Here is a 20,942-nt window from a genome sequence, read left to right as displayed (position 1 = left end):
ATACTTAAAATTTTAAGCAGGTAGATCTTATATTGTGCTCTTACCAAAATAACATGTTTAAAAATCATAAAGTCATTATCATAGCTATCAAATTTGATTGTCATCTCTATTGCTCATATTAGTAGCTGTCATCTATTGAGTGCTAATTCCTTCCCAGTACCATGATTAGTGTTTGCCACTCTTACATGCTTCCCCAGCAATCCTGTGAAGCAAGATACTATTCTTTTCCCCATTCTCAAGATGAGAAAACAGAAGGATTAAGTAAGTTTCTTGTGGTCACCCAGCTTACAAGTGACAGAGCCGGGATACAGACTCAGGCACCCTGACTTCAGTGCCATGCTCCCAACCACTATGATTCTGAAGTATTATTTTTATATTCTAGTACTATATTAATATGATTGTCTGCCCTTGAGAGGAGTCATTTATTGCCTTAATAACCAATGACAGATCTCCTCCAAAAAAGTAGAGATTGGACATGGAAAATGTAACCTAGGAGGATGTTTCTATTTCTTATGTTTGTTTCTTTTTTCTTTTGCCTTTTCCTATAATAAAACCAGATATTTGAGTGGAGATTCTATGTCATTTGCAGAAAAGTGAGTGGGTGGAAATAATCCATAATGTTTAACTTTTTTAATTATTTAAGATTATATATCACCGAAGAAAATCTCATTTGATCCCTGCAAACCCTTTCCCATTCCCCTTATTTAATTCTGTGAGTCAAAGAAAAGAAAGGTCCAGAATAGTTATTAGATCAGCTTAGTTCTTATTATTAATACCATGCTTTCACTCCCTTGGATATTTTCTGTATTTAATCCGTTTACATGTTTTTTGCATGTTGCCATGGTAAAGCTCATTCCATGATGTGAGAGACCTTAGTGCTGAAGAAGGTTTTCTTAGCGTTAAACCTCGCATTTTCGTTTCCGCATTTTATCTTGGTGTTACCAGGGCAACCCAAATAATTTCATTTTCTCTTCGAAGTTGATGCCCTTAGCCTGTTATACTCTCATGCTGACTCATTCATGTTCTTGCCATTTTTTTTCTAGTGTAATTCTGGTAACTACTTTCTTTACAACATATGTTTTCTGCTTTTCTTTCTATAATCATAGCAGCTAATGCATTGTTGGAGTAGTGGTTAAATATTTGGAGGGATTACAAATCCCACTGAAGATTGGAAAAGAGCTGTGGACTTTCTCTTCAGAAAAATGTCAATTTAAAAAATAATGAAAATATTGAATATATAGAAGTTTATTCAAGTATCTCTTTACAAATCTATTTGGTTCTTAGCTTTTGAATAGCAAGTTGCAAGAGTTTATACAGCAAGGAATTTATCAAAAAAACTATCTGAATCTATTCCATCTTTAAATTTAGATTGTGAAAGTAAAGGTACCTGTTTATTTCTGTTTTCATATCTTCATCCCAGGGCAGTCCCATGCTTGGTTTTATACCCTGTTTGTCTCTGGCATGTCTCTTGGCAAACCACCTGCAGGAGTTAAAAAGCTAGTTGGTATGCATCTTTTCCAGTGCTGGCCTGGCTTATGCAAGCCCCTTGGGTTTGAATCAGTATAAAGAGCTGAGGAGCAAAGAAAGGGGATAATACATGTTTTGGTTTCCTTGTTTATAGATCTGTTACTCACATATGCTCTTTTTTTTTCTTTCTTTTTATTTTTTTGAGATGGGGTCTGGCTCTGTCACCCAGGCTGGAGTGCAGTGGCTATTCATGGGTACCATCATAGCTCACTGCATCCTTAAACTCCTGGTCTCAAATGATTCTCCCACCTCAGCCACCCCAGTAGTCACATACTCTACTATAGCTTTTTATTTATCTTCTATCCCCAGTGCTTGGCACTTAGTAGTTAGGTAAAATGTGTTGAAAAAGGTTAGGGAGGGAAGAAGGTTAGAGAGGAGGAAGGGAGAAAAGGAAAGAGGAAGGGCATACTCAAGGAAGGGAAGAAAAAGAGAAAAGTGAAAAACAGATCAAAGGAGACTATCCTCTGAGCAAAGACTATCTCTGTGTATAGCTCAGAAGTCAGTTCCTAAGGAGGAATTCTAGGTAGATTTCGAGTGAGGGGCCCTCATGGCGGGCTGACACACATTTGGATAAATGCAGGAGAGTAAAGACATGGTTGACCCATATGTTGCTGCGTGTGTTCAGTCTCAGGAGATTGTTGAGCAGCCCATGACCGGTGATGACCAGCCCACTGAGATTCTAACGGCCTTCAGTGCCTGTCATGAGAATTTTGTGAACTTGGTACAAACATAGGCTATTGAGCCAGATTTTAACATGGAATTGATGTTTACGCTGAATTAATGTGGAGGCATTGTGTGGAGGATGACCAAGTATAGGTCAGAGTCAGTTTGCATGTTCTAGAAGGCAGTTTTCTCCATTTAACAGCCAGATGCAAGGTGAAGCTGTGAAGCTTTACATGAATCTACAGAAAGCATGGGTAGATTTTCACACATACCGTACAAAACAACTTTTGGTGAATGAGTCTTGTGACTTTTTGCCAGTTCCATCTAAGAGCATGTCATGTGTTGCCCTCCTTGTCTCAGATCATCTGGACTGGCTCAGGCTACCCCTATCCTTATGTCTCTACAGATAGAAAATGACAGGGCCCAACCTTATTCAAAATAAACAGAAACAAAACATTTATGAGTAATGGATAGCAAAGTGAAACATTTTAAGAGGGGAAAAACAAACAACAAAAAAAGCTATTACGTTGCAGACCCTTCACTCTGTCTGAAATGTTCTCCTGGCCCTGGCCTCCAATTTTACCTAGCTAACTGTTACTACTTATACTATACTTCATACTTCCATGCAAGCATCACTTCCTAAACCCCCAGTAGTTCAGGTCCTAATGTATACTGTCAGAGTGACCTACACTTCTACTTCATCATGCTTGTCACAATTGTGATTAAATGGTTGTGTGTCATTGTTTACTGTCTGTCTTTCCACCATAATGCATGGTTCATGAAGACGGGGATTATGTCTCTCTTACTCATCACTTTATTCACATTAATGAGCTCAATACCTTGCAGGTAGAGCTATTCTAATACTTATAGAAAGAATAAATAAAGTTCCAAGCATTGTGGTAAGTGCTAGGAATATAAAGCTTTCAAAGACACTGCATCTGTCCTTTGGAAACGTTGTATTCCAGTAGCTATCTCCATTGATAGTCTATTCAGCCTCTAGAAACAGAAAGACCAAGGATACATTAAGATCCTAGAACTTTCTCCACCCCCATTCCCCTACATCCCATGTCTTTCTCACGATAATCCCAAGACTGGCCGTGCTTGTGTCCAAGGATGTTGAATAGAAATGTACCAACTTATCTTTCCACCAATTTCCATTTCTCCATTGACTGGATATTTGTTTATTTATTTATTTATTTATTTTTGTAGAAACAATTTTAATTTATATCTGTGTTACCTAATGTTTTAGGTTTCTAAAACATTAGGCTGTGTTAAGTTTTTAAGATGGGTCATTGGAAAAGAAGATCAAACATTACAAGAGCAAGTAAAAACAAACATCCCCACAGTTGTTTCATAAACCCTGTCCTTTCCCTTGGCCCTAAGCCTACTTTCCACTGCCCAAAACATCATCTACTTCATTCCTAAGTCCTTCTTCAGAACTTCCAAAGATCTCTCTTCTTTGAAGTGTTGGACTTTTAAAAGTGTTTTTTCTTCTTTCTTCCATACTTTTTTCTACTTGTCTAAAGTTTTAATTGAATTCCTATGACCTTTCTATGCTATTTTTTATTTTTTAGCATTTGTGATTAATATATTTAAACCTCCCAATTTAACAACTTTTGAGCCAGTTTTGCTCTTTTCAAGCACCCGCAATCCACCTTTTTAATCCTCCTGATGAAGTTGCTGAGAAAAATCAGTTCTGAAATCAGCTTTAGATGTCACCTTGCAAGTTGATCATTACTAGACTTCCATAGGTTTTCAACCGTTTAAAAAAACATATCTGCAAGGTCTAGATATCTTTGAGATGGTTTTCTCAGGAAGACCTCATCTGGCTCCAAGCCAGCTTTCTTACTAATAATAGCAACTCCAAGTGATTTCAAAATACTGTACCGTTTGTCAATGAAGATGGCACTGCTTTTGGTCTTGTTCCAAGTTAGCTGATGAGCTTTATATTTCTTCCTCTACTTTTTTTTTCTGACATAGGATGCAAATTAGTAAATCCAAGGTATTACACTTAGACCATTGTTGTAACTTTCTTTTTAATTGCTCATCTATTTACCCAATAAATATATATTGAGCACCTACTATATGCCAAATACTGTGAAGTGTTGGGAAAACAGTGGTGAACAAAACAAATTATTTCTGCCTTCATGGACCTTATAGCCTAGGGAAGACCAATGTAAATCCAAGAGCACAAATGAATGGAAAGTACTCTCTGACAGGGGTCATCAGGGGGTATCCACAATGAGAGCCTGAAACTCTGGATGTGACGGAGTCAGAGAGATTGGGGACAGATTCCCTGAGCAAGTGGTGCTAGAACCTGGGTCTGCGGTATGCATAGGAGTTAACAAAGCAAGGTGGGTGGGTATTGAAAGAACGATCCAGTTGTAGGATTAGTACCAAAAGGCCCCTGCCACTATTATTTATGTCTTCTTTGTGATGACTTTTCAGGATCTACATAGACTGTTGGCCTTTGCTATCATGCAATGTGTGTTACCTAGTTTCACTATTTCTTTTTGAGGGAGGATAGGTTTTTTATCTTTTTAAATTAAAAAACATATCTATCTTCAGAAACAATGTATTTTAATTAAATGATTCATATTTTCCGAGAATATTTTTCATATAGATGTTTGGCACAATATAGATTTGAGAGACCAGTAACATTTGGCTATTTCCACCTAGAGCCTTCCTATAAAGAAACTTTTCATGCCCTTTCTCAGCTTCTAGAATGTGTGACTCTATGAGCATCAAATGTGTTTGCATTAGATATTTAGCTCTGCTGTGAATAAAGAAAACTTAGAAGAGGGAACTCATAAAATGTCTAACTTGGAAAAGATGGCCATTAAATCAGTATGTTAAATATAGAGCCAAACCCAGCAATTATTTCTCCTTTAGATACAAAGCCTTGCATTAAATATTCATTAGCTGGACAGACAAAACCTAACATTCTGATTTTTAGGTACATTCTTATCAGTTTTAATGCTCCTGAAGGGCCATTTTTCCTGGAGGCTGGAGGACCTGAAATTTTTCCTTCCATCACAAACTTTACTGAGCTCATCCAACAGGAAAGACCAATCAACAGCTGGCATGAGATGGAGGGCAGCCTTCTTGAAAAGCTCCAAAGATAATTAGTCAATCATTAGTGTTTTTCTGCAATTATCAAACTTTCATGGTCCCTGATTCTAGATGGTACATTTTAAAGGTAGATTCCTGTAAAGATTAGCTTAATTGAAAAGGAAGATAAAAATGATCATACTCTAAACCCGTTAGTCTTTCAGTCTCTCACTTTAAACATCAGTCTCTTGGTTTCTGTGCAGTGTTACTTTGTTTCCTAGTTTTTTATGTTTAACCTAGCTGGAAATTTTAAATTTTACCCCTATTTAACAAAAACAAAAAACAAGTGAAAAAGCGTTTGACAAAAAGTTGCTTTAGCTTCCTTGTCACACTTTTTGGTTGACAGTTTGTATAAGTACCAGTCTACCATCTATTTTTATGGAAAGGTATTTGAAAAACAAGCTACATTTCTTGTCAGAACAGAAAAGACAACTTTCTCCCTATGAAATCATTAAGAGTTCAACTCAAAAAAACAAAAACAAAAACAAAAAACCTTTTTTTGAGTATTCTAGGCCCCAGAGCAAGGAATATAAAATAAAAGGTGATCCCTTGCCTTTTCAGAAAACTGTAAATTCCAGAAGTTACAAAATAAGCAAGAAACTTTAGTTTTAATGCTCTCAAGGGCAGGAGTCTTCTTGCCTTCCACACCCTCCTCTCCTTGCTGCCCTTCATCAGAAAGAAAGCAGCATTCCCCGCACATGGCTTTGCCAGCTCCTGTCATGCCTGGGTTTTCTGGGCTGCGCTGTGTGTTCGTGGTGTGCCTGCTGCTTAGAACCCTGTGCCCTCTTTGTTCAAGGGGTAAAACTGGAGTGGAGGTAAACCTCAGTCTCTTTCCGTACATTGAAGGAAGAGATCAATGATCTTCAAACCAATCATTACAGATTTCCCCAGTTGAATTTGACTTAGCTTTTGGATGTTGAGACTGATAAGGTGATTGAAAACCTGGCCTTAACCACAGCCAATGATATTGAGAGTTCAAGGAGAAACACACAGCCTTTTCAAGGGTTTAGAATCCGATTGGGATTGGGAAGGGGTGTATATCCACGCTACCTCATGGAAGAGTGTTTCTAGTTTAAAGGAGACAGAAAAGAAAAAAAAGAAACTGGAATGAAGAGGTGACTAAGAAGGCCAGTAAGATGCAGAGAGCTAAGCCATTTCTGAGAGAGACTATAGGTATACTCAGAATAATAGATATATGGAAAGAAATGACTGACATTTGAGGATAATCGTTTATGAACAGTTTTTGAAGGACTATTAGATCTCAGCTTAGCCTCATTTCAGTAAGGATTTCTGAATTTAAGTGTACTTGAATTGTGCGGAATAGGCATTAAATAATTATTACTATCATATACATATAGCTGAAACTATTTGGCAAAAATCCCAAAGAAATTAAAGCTTTCTTTTAAGATCTCAGTGAGATTTAGAAAAGCAATATTCCAAACCATTATTTTGTTAATAATACTTTAATGTTTAGATTTGTTTTCTATCACCTGTTTCTTAATAGGTTCATGTTCTGACAAGGTAGTCACAACATTTGGCCATTTTCTTGGGTACAAGCTAAGACCTCAGAAGACATTACTGATCAACACATCCTGTTTAGCAGTAGTGACAGAACGTTGTGCATTAAAAATTCAATGATATTTAACTTTGAAATTATAAATTATTCCTGACTTCTTTCCTCATCTCAAACATTCTCTTCAATAGTGGATGTTCTTTGAATAATCATTATTTACAACATGGAGCTATTTGGTAATAGTCTCTCTCTTATTTATTGCAATGTCAGGGTCTATCTAAGGGGATAATAACGTAATGAAAGAGTTGGTCCTTACTACAAAATGCTCGATTGGGTGTGTCTTTATCTGTGTGGGTGATAAGCATGGATAAGTCGATTTCAGTGAAACCAATTTGTATTGAGGGCTGCTTCTAAGACACTGTGCTACTTTCTTGAAGATACAGAGATGAGATATAAATTCTATCCTTGGTAAAATAAAAATACTGTAACAACGTCTTTAAATGCACCATTGGCACAGGAAACAATAATCAACCCCATTTACAAAGGAGTTTCGATTCATATTTTTATAGGAATTTCTTCAATGAATATTCTCCCGTGAGTGTATATGTGGGTGAGGGATTCTCTCAGCACCTAGCACAGAGCCTGACGTACAATTCCTTCTCATGATTTATAGCAAGCACATGAGTGAATGAAAGTGAATTATGCTTGTGAGAGGGAAAAAGCAGCTACTGATCATAGATTTTTAGTGAATTCAAAGGCCTGTGACTACAATAATATAGGTAACTGTGGAAACTATCATGTAAAGCAAAAGCCTTGAAATGTACAGCCTGAAGCACACACAATTAAAAGGATTTTTCTTTAAATATGTGAAGAGCATAATCAGAAAGGAATAATATCGTCATTGTTTGAGAGAACTAAAATTGCTAGGTAGAAGTACTTTTGCCACACCCACCAACACCCTTAGAAAAATAGGTTAAGCTCAACTTGAAGACTTTCCAAATAATGTAATTGGTCCATTAATTGAACATACAATATCATGGAGATATCCAAGGAAAAGATGGAAGTATTCATTGGGTTGCAAGTTCCGCTTACCTCTTAAGATTCCTTTGAGTCAAAAGTTCTATCATTTTATGATGCTATGAGGACAGTATAGCTTAAGAATCATTTAAATGTGTTAATGTTCGTTTATTTTTTCTTTTATATTGTCAAATAAGAAACATGAAAAGAGAAATTTGAGTACAGGAAAAGTTCTATTTAAACTCTTTGTTTCTTAGCACAGTTTAACTTCTTTCAGTTACAGTCAGCATCATGTGGCATTAGCAAAGAGCTCTAGATGGAAAGAAAAAGATTTGGTTAAAAGTTATAGTTCACCATTAGCTGTGTTCCTTGGGCAAGTCACCTAATCTCTCTTGGCTCAGGATTTTCACCCATAAAGTAAGGGGTCTGGACTGGATGATCTCTTTGACCTTTTTCAGGTTCTAAAATTTTATAACCCATTTATGCTTTTCTCATTTAATTAAATACATTTCTACAGAACCATATAATTATGTTCTGCTTCAGTGGATTTTTCCAGAAATATTTTGTCATGAATGCCAAAACTGTACAATAAAACACAATCTACAGTCATGCTCTCCCAAGGGAGAAAGGTATAATTTTTATGTAATTGGGAAATTTTGCCTTTTTTCTCCTGCTTTTTATTTCCATCTTTTCACTGCCAAAAGAAAAGCAATTTGTTTTACAACTGATGTTTTCAGCATATTCTGATGACTTTTTGATTTGTGGAGACTTTGGGTACAACTGAAAAGAACTCATAAATTTAAAATCATGGCATTTCTGTTCGTTACCTCTTTTGCCCTTGTTCACACTGGCTTTAGCTATGCCAATGTCCTGGCCCTGTGTGTGGGATCTTCCTACCATGACAGTGTCAGACATATACTTTGCTTTTAGCTTCAGTAATAAAAATTGCAAAAGCAATTATATCCCACTTTCTTAACTAAAATTACTATGTATTCACCCATTTATTCATCAAACATTAGTTGAGTATCTAATACATGCCAGGCATTATTTTCTAGGTACTTGTAACACATCGATGAACACAGTAGAACTGAAAAATTAAGTTCTGCCATCATGAAACTTGCATTCTTGTGGAAGTAGAGATGCAATACATCAAGAAACACAAGGCCAGGCATGGTGGCTCCTGCCTCTAATCCCAGTACTTTGGGAGGCCGAGGCCGGTGGATCACCTGAGGTCAGGAGTTCAAGACCAGCCTGACCATCATGGAGAAACCCCGTCTCTACTAAAAATACAAAATTAGCTGGGCATGGTGGTGCATGCCTGTAATCCCAGCTACTCGGGAGACTGAGGCAGGAGAATCGCATGAACCTGGGAGGCAGATATTGCAGTGAGCCAAGATCGTGCCATTGCACTCCAGCCTGGGCAACAAGGGAGAAATTCTGTCTAAAAAAAAAAAAAAGAAGAAAGGAAGAAACACAATAAATGAGGGTTTTTTGACAGACTACACGTGATTTTATGAGACAGAGAGGAGTCAAGGATAACTCCAAGATTTGTGGCTTAAGCAACTGGAAAGATAGAGTTGCTGTTTACTGAATAGGAAAGCTGTAAGTGGAGAAGGGTTTGCTGTGGGGATGGGGAATAGGGGACTGGGACAGGAGTAGGTTTTGGACAGGCCAAGTTTGATGTGTCTAGTGGATATCCAAGAGGAGATGTCGAGTACGTAGTGGGAACTGTGAGTCTGGATGGAGATATGAATTTGTGAAGCGTCAAGTATAGTTGGTGTTGAAACATTGAGGCCAGATGCAATCACAAGGGGAGTGAATGCATTAGGGAAGACAAGAGGACCTAAGAGTAAGCATTGGGATGTTCCAAACAAGGGGGTCGGGGAGAAGAGGAGGAAACAACAAAGGAATAGCCAGGGAAGTAGAAGGAAAACCAAAAGTCTGTGGTGTCCTTTAAAAGCCAAGGGAGAAATGGTCAAATTACATGAAGTGCTGCTCATAAATAAGATGAGGAATGAAAGGCTAGGCGCAGTGGCTCATGCCTGTAATCCCAGCAGTTTGGGAGGCCAAGGTGGGTGGATCACTTGAGACTAGGAGTTTTGTATTCGTTTTGATCAGGGCCATTCACTGGGTTACTGACAGGCTACCTACCATCATTTGAAATTGGTTCTTGTTTCCTTGAATGGTATATGATTGTGCTAAAGGTGATACTATTTACCCACTGTCAGAAAAATGTGGAATAAAACAAATGTTAACTCTACCCACCTGATAGCCATAAAACAGTGTTAGCAATCGTGTTGGAATCACACTAGAATAAGTTTCATATTCCTTAGGTCATGGATTGATAAATAGAGCAGAATACATTCTGGGATATTAATTCTAGGCAAGAAACACAAAAATTATCCTGGGGAGGAGGATGGGAACATGTTATTTTAGGAAGAGCCATATAAATAAAATAAACTCTATGTTTGTACCTAACTTTACCAATATTCTTTTTTTTTTTTTTTTGAGATGGAGTCTCGCTCTGTCACCCAGGCTGGATGGAGTGCAGTGGCGCAATCTCAGCTCACTGCAAGCTCCACCTCCTGGGTTCACACCATTCTCCTGTCTCAGCCTCCCGAGTAGCTGGGACTACAGGTACTCACCACTATGCCCGGCTAATTTTTTGTATTTTTAGTAGAGACGGGGTTTCACCGTGTTAGCCAGGATGGTCTCGATCTCCTGACCTTGTGATCCGCCCACCTCGGCCTCCCAAAGTGCTGGGATTACAGGCGTGAGCCACCGCACCCGGCCAACTTTACCAATATTCTTTACCAAAATATATATCTTTGAGAAGTAAAGTTATGTGGGATATGGATCTACTAAAATAGTTTTTTGTAGTAGTTTTTTTTTTTTTTTTTTCTGGTCTGGAGATGGCCACAGGATATTTGACTTGGTAGTTGATAAGTGCCAGGTGTTTCATGCTTTCATGGTTTTTTTTTTTTCTGTTTTGAGATGGAGCCTCACTCTGTCTCCCAGGCTGGAGTGCAGTAGTATGATCCCAGCTCACTGCAACCTCTGACTCCCGGGTTCAAGCAATTCTTCTGCCTCAGCCACATGAGTAGCTGTGATTATAGGTACACATCACCACATCTGGCTAAGTTTTGTATTTTTAGTAGAGATGGGATTTTTACCATGTTGGCCAGGCTGGTCTTAAACCTCTGATCTCAAGTGATCCACCCACCTCGGCCTCCCAAAATGCTGGGATTACAGGCATGAGCCACTGCACCCAGCCTACAATAAGTATTTTAAATAAGGAAATGAATCTGAATGTCTGCAAAAGGTTACCGAAGCAGAGATGTAATAATTTTCATTTTTAAAATTAGGATACCAGAATCTCTTGATTTAATTAAAAATATTATACTTCCAAAGACATTACTAATAAGATAAATTAAAATCCTTTGTAGCAAGTTGAAAATCAAGGTTGGAGGAAATATAAAATAGAAAAATGTTTAACTAGAAATAAAATTATGCTGATCGATCTTTATCTCCCTATTTAAACCCAGTAGTTTATTCAGAAGTGGCTCCCTTAGCTTGAAATGATAACTCTTGAAATTGTCGCAAATCACTTAGAAATGACAGCAGCAATGAAAGAGCAATTGATCAAGTGTGGCTGTCACTTTTTCAGAGGAACTGAAAGTTGTGAAAGAGAAGTACAAAAAAAGTTTTCATTGAGCAAGCAAAGGGTCTATCTACCCTCTCTTTAGATTTGTAGTTTTTTATTCAAGTCTTCCCTTACTCACCTTTTTGCATCAAAAACATTAAGGATTAATGCTGTGTTAGATATTGGTTTGGGGCCTTGTAATATGTTAATTCAATAAAATCTGGTACATCTGTGTTTAGTCTGTCCGCACGCTGCTAATAAAGACATGCCTGAGACTGGGTCATTTGTAAAGAAAAAGAGGTTTAATGGACTCACAGTTCCACATGGCCTCACAATCATGGTGGAAGGTGAAGGAGGGGCAAAGGCACATCTTACATGGTGGCAGGCAAGAGAGTGTGTGCAGGAGAACTGCCCTTTATAAAACCACCAGATCTCATGAGACATTCACTTTCATGAGAACAGCATGGGAAAAACCTGCCCCCATGATTTAATTACCTCCCACCAGGTCCCTCCGATGACACAGGGTGATTATGGGAGCTACAGTTCACATGAGATTTGTGTGGGGACACAGCCAAACCATATCAATCTGTATATATATTTATGTGTAGGATACATGTACATATGTGGACATGTAGACATACATGCACATACGCATATACTCAAAAGAATTTAAATGCGGCTGGGCACGCCTGTAATCCCAGCACTTTGGGAGGCCGAGGTGAGCAGATCACGAGGTCAGGAGATCAAGACCATCCTGACTAACACGGTGAAACCTCATTTCTACTAAAAATACAAAAAATTAGCCAGGCGTGGTGGCAGGCGCCTGCAGTCCCAGCTACTCAGGAGGCTGAGGCAGGAAAATGGCGTGAACCCGGGAGGCAGAACTTGCAGTGAGCCGAGATCACGCCATTGCACTCCAGCCTGGGCGACAGAGCGAGACTCCGTCTCAAAAAAAAAAAAAAAAAGAATTTAAATGCAATAATAGCTGTGTTGTAGCACTAAACTTTGCCATCTTGACCAGCTGATTCCCTATCAAGTCTTATATTCTATCTTATCTAGACTGTGCCAATATTAAGAAGCAGTAGATAATACTTATATTTCTTAGATGCCTTAGTTTGACTTTATTTCCCATATTAAAAGCATGAGGTCTGTGAAGCAACTCAGACAAGGACCCAGAGAACCTCACTTGTTGTGAGTATTCAGGTCTTTGTTTTTCCAAAGGAAGACTTAGATAAAGGAACAGTGACCCTCTACCTCAGTGGTTCTCAAAGTATGGTTCATGGAAGCCTGGCAACCTAGACCTTTTTAAGGGACCCCATGAAGTCAAAACTGTTTTGTAATGCTAAGATGTTTTTTGCCTATTTCACTGATGGTGCAAAAGCCATGGTTAGTAAGGCACCTTCACATTGCTCAAGATAGAGGCACCAGACTGTGCTGAAGGGATTGTGTTCTTCACTGGCACACACTTGAAATTAAAAAACCAGGTTCACTTGCTGTTCTTATTGAGGCAATAAAAATTATTGTTTTAATAACTTTCAACCTTTGACTGCATGTTTTATTAATACACTATGTGATGAAATGGGAAGAATACACAAAGCACTTCTGCTGCATTCCAAAGTACAATGGTTGTCTCAAGAGAAAGCTCTTGTGTAATGGAGTTGAAAGTAGAATGAGCTACTTTATCACATCATATTACTTTTACTTGAATAAAACAACTGATTATTGAGACTTGAGTATGTGGCATATATATCCTCAAAATGAATGAACTGATCCTGACACTTCAGGGAGAACAACTAAAGTATTTGTTGACAGCAATAAAATTCAAACTTTCAAGTGATAATTAGAATTTTGGAAAACTTGTGATCACCACCATGAGCTTGACAGCTTCCCAAGACTTAAACATTTTTCTGATGATAGCAGTGGTGATATTAATGAATGTGATTTTTAAATATTATTACTAAAATGTGTCTTAATATTTTATTATGATGAAATGTGTCAACATTTGGAAGGTTTGGATAACTCAGTGATCCAGTGTTTTCCAAATGACCAATGCATGATGTTACAAAATCATGCATGTGGTACAAAATCATGCATGTGTTACAAAATCATGCATGTGTAAAAAGATCCATTCAAAGTACAAGATAGACTAATTTTTTTTTTTTTTTTTAAGATGGAGTCTCGCTCTCCACCAGGCTGGAGTGCAGTGGCACGATCTCGGCTCACTGCAACCTTTGCCTCCCAAGCTGAAGCGATTCTCCTGCCTCAGCCTCCCAAGTAGCTGGGATTACAAGTGCATGCCACCACGCCCAGCTAATTTTTGTATTTTTAGTAGAGTTGGGGTTTCACCATGTTGGCCAGGATGGTCTTGATCTCCTGACCTCATGATCCACCAACCTTGGCCTCCCAAAGTGCTGGGATTACAGGTGAGCCACTGAGCCTGGCCACTAATTAATTTTAATATAATGAAGTTTAAAAAGTTGTTTGATAGAGTTTCCAGTTTCTATATCACAACTAAGTTAGTCAAGGTTTAGTATAGTATCAAAAATAAATATCTACAATGATATAAAAAGGATACTCGTCCCTTTTCCAACCACATGTCTTTGTGAGGCCATCTTTGGTCCATACATTTCAGACAAAACAACATATCATATCACAATAGATTGAAATTTCAGGCAAAACAACATATTATATCATAATAGATTGCAGAAGCAGATATATCTTCTATTCAGCTGTCTTTTATATTAAGCCAGGCATTAAAGGGATTTGCAAAAATTTAGAACAATTTCATTGTTCTACTAATTTTGTTTTGGAAAATATGGTTATTTTTCATAATGATGTATCTTGATGGATGAGTTTACTTTTTAATAAATTATATATATATTACATTTATTGGTTTTTCACTTCTAGTATGGTAAATATGTATAGATGTAACCCATGTAAACACTTCAGGGTTCTCCTCATTGTTTTAGAGCATGAGGGGTTCCTGAGACCAAAAAGTTAGAGAGCCACTGCTCTATATTGGTGCATTTTATTTCTGAAATTGTTGCTCACTTTTATAAATAAGTCCAATTTCCTCTGCGATGTAAAGAAACCTGTGGAGGAGACAACAACCAAATCTATCAAGGAGCAATAGACTATAACACAGGTTGTTTGCTAATTATCCCTGCCACTGCAGCTGATTAGGGTCACCCCAAATCTGAGTTGGACGAGCATTGCTTCACGAAAAAGCATCAGAATTTATTCAACAGACAGTTGTTACGAGCTTCTTGTTTTTCAGGCAGTATGGCAAGTAATGGGGATGCAAAATAGAGTAAGACAGTACCTTCTGAAGTGGAACTTGGAAGTCAAGATGAATTTGTGCCATCTGTTACTGCCACTGAGACAACTGTGACTATCAAACATTTGGGGCAGTGGGACTGTAATAATTTACTGAGAAAAAAAGAGGCCATCAAGTGTCAGGAAAATCAAAGTTTGGACTAGTCTGAAATTTTAATCACACTAGAAATATACAAAGTAATGTATTGAGCTTTTGTGCAGTTTGCCTGCAATACATGTTTTAAGGAGACACATAGGCAGAACATGTAGATTCTATCCTGAAGAAACTTGTAGCCTAGTGGGTGGTAACAGAAAAAAGTTAAGAAAAGTTGTGTTTCAGTAAAATGAGGAAATTGTATTCTGTATAGATGTCAAGTAGATAGGTCAGAGAGGAGAACATCGCCAGGCCGTTGAAATTTTCAACACCGTGTTAACAGATTCAAAAAGAAGACAAATTATTGTATAAGAAAGTCACAATGCAGCAAGACAGAATAGATAACATTGTAATTGTTGCCAAAGCTGTAATCAAAGAAGAGGCTTTGCTTTTATGTGGGATGTTTATTGTCTATCTAGTTCTTAATTCAGTATTAGGGAAGGAAGGTGAAATTTTTTTGGCCCTCCTTGGCCACCCTTATTCCTTGCCATAAGATAAAGAAAGGATATTTCTTCTCACGGTAGGAGGATGATTGCCATAAGATACAGAAAGAATATTTCTCCTCACAGTAGCAGGATGATTAACCTCAAGTCCTGGGTCACACTAAAGGCAGTGAGAATGAGTAAGAAAGGAGGAGGCAGATCAAGAAAAGAATGTACCTCTTTTTCCCTTTTCCCAGAGCCGTGGGTGCACCCTATTCATTTATCTTCTGTCGTTTGGTTAAAGATAGGAGTTTCCAGACTGAACTGTTGTCTCAGCGGAGAAAATTAGGATAAGTTTGGGGTTCACAGTGAAATGTGAGAAGTACAGGAAACAGAGAAAAAAATCAAGATACAAACATGGAGACAAAAAGGAAACAAGGAAGAAAAATTGAGGCCTCCTCAATCCACCACCATCAATAAGACCTTTCTTCTTAAAAGACAAGGACCACGTGGAAACACTGTTTTCCTTTCCCATGGAACAAGCAAAATGCTTTATAAATAGGGCTCAGTAAAGAATTAGCACAAAAGAATGCTAAAATTACACTTAAAAATAGTTTAAAGCAAAAAAAAAAAAAATAGCTTAAAGCAATAACCCAAGATGGTAAGATAAACAGCAAAAACATTTCAAAGGATGAGCTCTAGTCTTTCTGGCATCTTCATGTTCTGTTTAAGAGAAATGAGGGTTCAGGAAATAACTGGGACTTAGCAAGTGTCTGGCCATGTTCTTTCTGTCCCATCTGGAGCAAAAAGGGAACCTTGTTATTGGACAAGAAAAGGCAAGTACTTGCCTTTTCCATGTGGGTCTCCTTATTTCCTCAACTGGTGTTTTTATTCAGTGGCTCATCAAAACATTGATGTGTCTTGACAGCTCTTGAACTAACTCAGCCCTCTGCTGTGAGGAGTTGGAGCCACATTTGGTAACAACGCAGTATGTTGTACTGGAAGATAAATTGATTTACAAGTAATCTCTCCTTTCTCAGAAACATGATTCCCGTGACAGAATTCCGGCAGTTCTCTGAGCAGCAGCCTGCCTTCCGAGTGCTGAAGCCATGGTGGGATGTGTTTACCGATTACCTCTCAGTAGCCATGCTCATGATCGGCGTGTTTGGATGTACTTTACAGGTAGGTGCCTAGATCCCTGGCAAAATGGGGGCCAGAGCAAAGCACAAGTCATTGAAACCTCTTTAGGGAGCTGGCTGTGTGATTTTTAACCATGTAAGTATTAGTCACTGTTCTCTGTGGATGTATTTGTAATCATAGCAGAGAGCCTGAAACACCTATTTACTGGAATTTCCTCATACGGTAAATATGGTACTTGAAAGATTTCAATGAGCCCAAAGAGCAATTGACTGTAGTCAAGTAATGTCTGATGTCACTAACATCAAAGGGGGCCCCTTATCTTTCCAAATTGGCTTCACAGTGAAATGTAACATATGTCCAGCACCATTGATACTGCCAAAGTGGAACTTTTTGCTTTTATTCATCCTTTACCCTTACCCCTAATAAGATTTTCTGGAAGAACTAAAATTTTGATGAGATATCATTATTTTACTGAATGTTTAGTTCTGAATTTGAAAAGAACCCAATAAAAATTTATGTAGATGCCATGTATTTATGTATTGAATCCAGGTATTTTTTACATAGCTGCTATGTTCCAGGTACCATACTTTGAGGACATGGATACATATAAGTAGTTCATTTCTAGGGGAGAAATAAATAAACTAGCAATCAAAATAACTTGTGTTATACTTTGATAGAGGTGTCCATAAGGCACTAAGGGAATGCTGAAGAGAAACCCTCATTTTGGTTTGGGAATAAGAGAAAAGGTGATGGTTGAATTAAAACTTGGAGAACCAGCTAAAGTTAGTCAAGAACCTCTCCTTAGCTGAAAGTAAGAGGACACCAAGAGGAGAAAAGAAAGCTCTGAGTCATGGATGTGAGAAAGAACATGACATCTTTGGGAAACTGTCAGTAGAACTGGGACATATAGGGTGTTGATATAAGAGCTGAAGCCATGCTTGCAAACGGACTCATCCAGGGAGAATGTGATGAGGAAGACAGTGTCAGTAATAACATTAAAGAGTAAATGGAGAAGGAAGTGGGGCCCTTGAAGAAGACTGAGAAGGGGCAGCCATAAGGACAGGTGAAAACCAGGAGAGAGGCATAGGTCAGAAGCCAAAGGAAGCCATGGACAATGATGGCAGCCAACACAACTAACTCATGGACTAAGAAGAGGAAAGTAGCAACTACGTCATTAGAAATCTTAGGTCAGTGGTTGGAAAAGTGAATGGAAATCAACGTATTATAGAAGCTGTGGGGTAGATGTGATTTTTCGGGTAGATCAGCTGGAAAAGAAGGTATAGGGAGAAAGAGAAATCACTAGAAGTGGTACAGAGCAAAAATAAAGTACTTTTAAAAGTTGGCCTTAAAAATAGTGAACACATACTGCTTCCCATGTGTCAGGAACTCTTTTGAACACTTTACATGTATTTTAACAAATGTCATCCTCATGACAACTCTTATATATAGGTTCTATTACTAGCCTCACTTACAAATGAGACACCTGAGGCACAGAGAGGTTAAGGATCCTCCCAAGGTGAGTATTGAAGCCTTTATTCAATCCAGGTGATTTGGTTCCAAAGTTCCTGCTCTTAGTCCCTCACACCATGCTGTCTTTTATTTGGTCACTGAAAATATCTTGCCCCCTCCCCTCCAACAAAGGGTGCCAGTGAGAAGTTATGGTCTAAAAAAAGGGGCATAAATTCATTCATAAATTAAATAGTTGTTGAAGAACCTACTGCATATCAGGCACTGTTCTACTAAGAATTATCAACAAAGGAGAAAAAAGACAAAAATCCCAGCTTTATGGACTTTAAATTCTATGGGAAAAATAAGCAAAATAAGTAAAATCAATTAGTAAATATGTTAGAAGATAAAGGCAATGGGAAAAAATAAAGCATGCCAAGATGGTAGAAGGTTCCTGCAGGTAAGATAGAAGCTGCAATCTTCAAATAGGATGGCCTGGGAAGGCCTCATTGGAAAGGTGACTTTTGGCCAAGGAATTAAAAGAGGTCCAGGAGCAGGCCAGGCAGATGTCCTGGAAGGAGGCTTCCAGGCAGAGGGAACAGCAAGAGCAAGAGGCACATAGTGAAAGGAAGGCACAGGTCCCTTCCTTTTCTGCAGAAGAATTGGATTTTATGACTTTCTCAGTTTTCTAGTTTGGTTTCCCCGGAGACCTGATAAAGGTCAAATGTTAACTGTGTTACTAAGCAACATTACGGCATAAATGACTGCTGATTGGTCAACTGTTTCTGGGCTGGAAGAGTGATAAATGCCTGGTAGGAAGCTGTATCATTGGACTTCTGTGACTGTAGTGAAACTTGTGATTCAGCATGCTCCTTCACACATCAAAGACTGATCTATTGAGTTATTGGAGATATTGGTTCCTTTGAGGCACAAGGCTTTTAAGCCAGGGTAAGTTCTGAACCTACCTAAAGTGGATCTCTTTCCTTGCACTGGAGATGATATGGGGAGGAGAGGCTCAGGAGGACAGCAGTGTGGACGGCTACATGGACAGTTGTGAAGATTTTCCTAAAGGGGAAAGAAAGGCTGATGTTGCCTTGCTGGTGACTCTAATCTGTGTATTTCTAAAGTGATTTTGGTGCCAAATGAAGTTTATGATAATCTTATAAGTCTGCATGTTAAGGTGAACCTAGAAAGTCCCCTGGACATGTTACAGGCCTGAAGCAGAATTACCTCTATAATGTTGAAGAAAAGCCATGAGGCCAGTGTGCCAGAAAAACGTGAGTGAGGGGAAGAACAGTAAAAGGTGAGGCCCGAGACACAGTGGGTGCCAGATCACGTAGGGCCTTCTAGGCCACTGGAGGGCTTGGCTTTGTTCTGAGTGAGTTAGAACATGTTTGAAGGATTTATGACCAGAAGATTAGCATAATTTATGTTTTAACAAGACCACTACAGCTGTTGAGAATATACTGTAGGGGGTGAGGATGGAAGTGAGGGTGGTATTTGGAAGGCTAGTGCAATAATCCAGGCAAGAAATGAATTAAATGGTTTGAGTAGGGTGAAAGCAGTTGTTCTGCATGTATTTTGAAGGAAAACCCACCAAGATTTGCTGAAAGATTAAATGTGAAATACAAGAGAAAAAGAGAAATCGGCCGGGCATGGTGGCTCACACCTGTAATCCCAACACTTTGGGAGACCGAGGTGGGTGGCTCACCTGGGGTCAGGAGTTCGAGACTAGCCTGGCCAACGTGGTGAAACCACATCTCTACTAACAATACAAAAATTAGCCGGGCATGTTGGCATGCACCTGTAATCCCAGCTACTCGGGAGGCTGGGGCAGGAGAATCGCCTGAACCCGGGAGGCAAAGGTTGCAGTGAGCCAAGATCGCACCATTGCACTGCAGCCTGGGTGACAAAGCAAGACTCCGTCTCAAAAAAAAAAGAGAGAGAAATCAAGGATGACTAAGATTTTTAGACCTCAGCAACTAGAAAAGTTTGTTTGTAAACATGTTAGGTTTGTGATATATGTTAAACATCAACGTGGAGATATTAAGTAATCAGTTGGATGTAAAACCCAGGAGTTTGGGGTTAGTGATGGTCATTTTCAGGAGGAACGAGGTGAAGATCCAGGATCTATGTGGAAGGATTATCCCTGATTTGGGTGGAGGAGGCATCATCCACCAGAATGGGAATGATAGCTACAGATACATTTTTATTTGGTAGGGAGACAGAAAGACAGGCGTCTGTGCCTTATGGCTTGCTGTTTCTCTGTGATGGAGAAAACAACATTTACTGAGAGGTTGTGAGGGTGAGGAATGTAGTAGGAATTGGCAATAAGGAAGGTAGTAGAGCAGGGGTCTCAAGGAGAAGGTTAGATTTGGGGTGGCTAGCTTGGGAAATAGTAGAGGAAGGTGACATAGATTAGCGGGAGCACTATCAACCTGTCTTTATTACTGTGCCATGGCTCAGAGCGCTGCTGCAGGATCTCCCTAACAAGCACACGGAATTGTTTCTCTTGTTTACACATTCCATGGCAGGATGAAAAGAGAAAGAACACAGAAAATCTTTTAGAATAAATAGTTAACTTGCAATGAAATGAATGAAAATAAGAGTGTACCTATGAAAATGTCTATAATGAGCATCATTTAGGAGATGTGCCTGCGGTAAGTTCAGGAGGGAATTCAAGCACAAGCTAAACCTCTTTTCCTGTGTGCTGGTCAGAATCATCTTCCTGCAGCATAGCCCCACAGTGTCTCTCTATGGTCCAGAAGGCTTTTGGGCTCCCTGCTGACCAGCCTTCTCAGCACCACCACTCTTACCTCGCACAATCAGTGGCTCCTGCTCAGACAGGTTAACTAACCTGGGCCCTTCACACATAGGCCTTTTTCATCTCTTCAGCCGTTAAAAAGAAATCTGATGCCAGTTGACTGGGTACAAGAAGTGTTGTCTGAGATGACAAGGTTCTGAGAAAAAATGAGATGCCAAAAGAAATAT

The 20,942-nt window shown here is 38.9% G+C and overlaps 1 protein-coding gene across 2 annotated transcripts in view; it reads left to right on the top strand.

Moving 5' to 3' along the window:
• The window catches only part of LRRC8C (leucine rich repeat containing 8 VRAC subunit C), an 83,634-nt gene that overhangs the window by 36,292 nt on the left and 26,400 nt on the right, over positions 1-20,942 (top strand). The window contains exon 2 of one of the 2 annotated variants that reach the window (XM_004026106.5): positions 16,406-16,547. In XM_004026106.5, coding sequence (XP_004026155.1) covers positions 16,410-16,547 — 138 coding nt within the window. In that variant the 5' untranslated portion in view covers positions 16,406-16,409. Of the gene's footprint in view, positions 1-16,405; positions 16,548-16,687; positions 18,900-20,942 lie in introns of those variants that run through there. The other variant, XM_063697143.1, reaches the window with a different exon arrangement.

Source organism: Gorilla gorilla, chromosome 1 (genome assembly GCF_029281585.2).
Source record: "Gorilla gorilla gorilla isolate KB3781 chromosome 1, NHGRI_mGorGor1-v2.1_pri, whole genome shotgun sequence".
Classification (NCBI taxonomy): Eukaryota; Metazoa; Chordata; class Mammalia; order Primates; family Hominidae; genus Gorilla; species Gorilla gorilla.
Note: the sequence above shows the minus strand (reverse complement) of the source record. Positions and strands in the feature narration are given on the sequence as shown.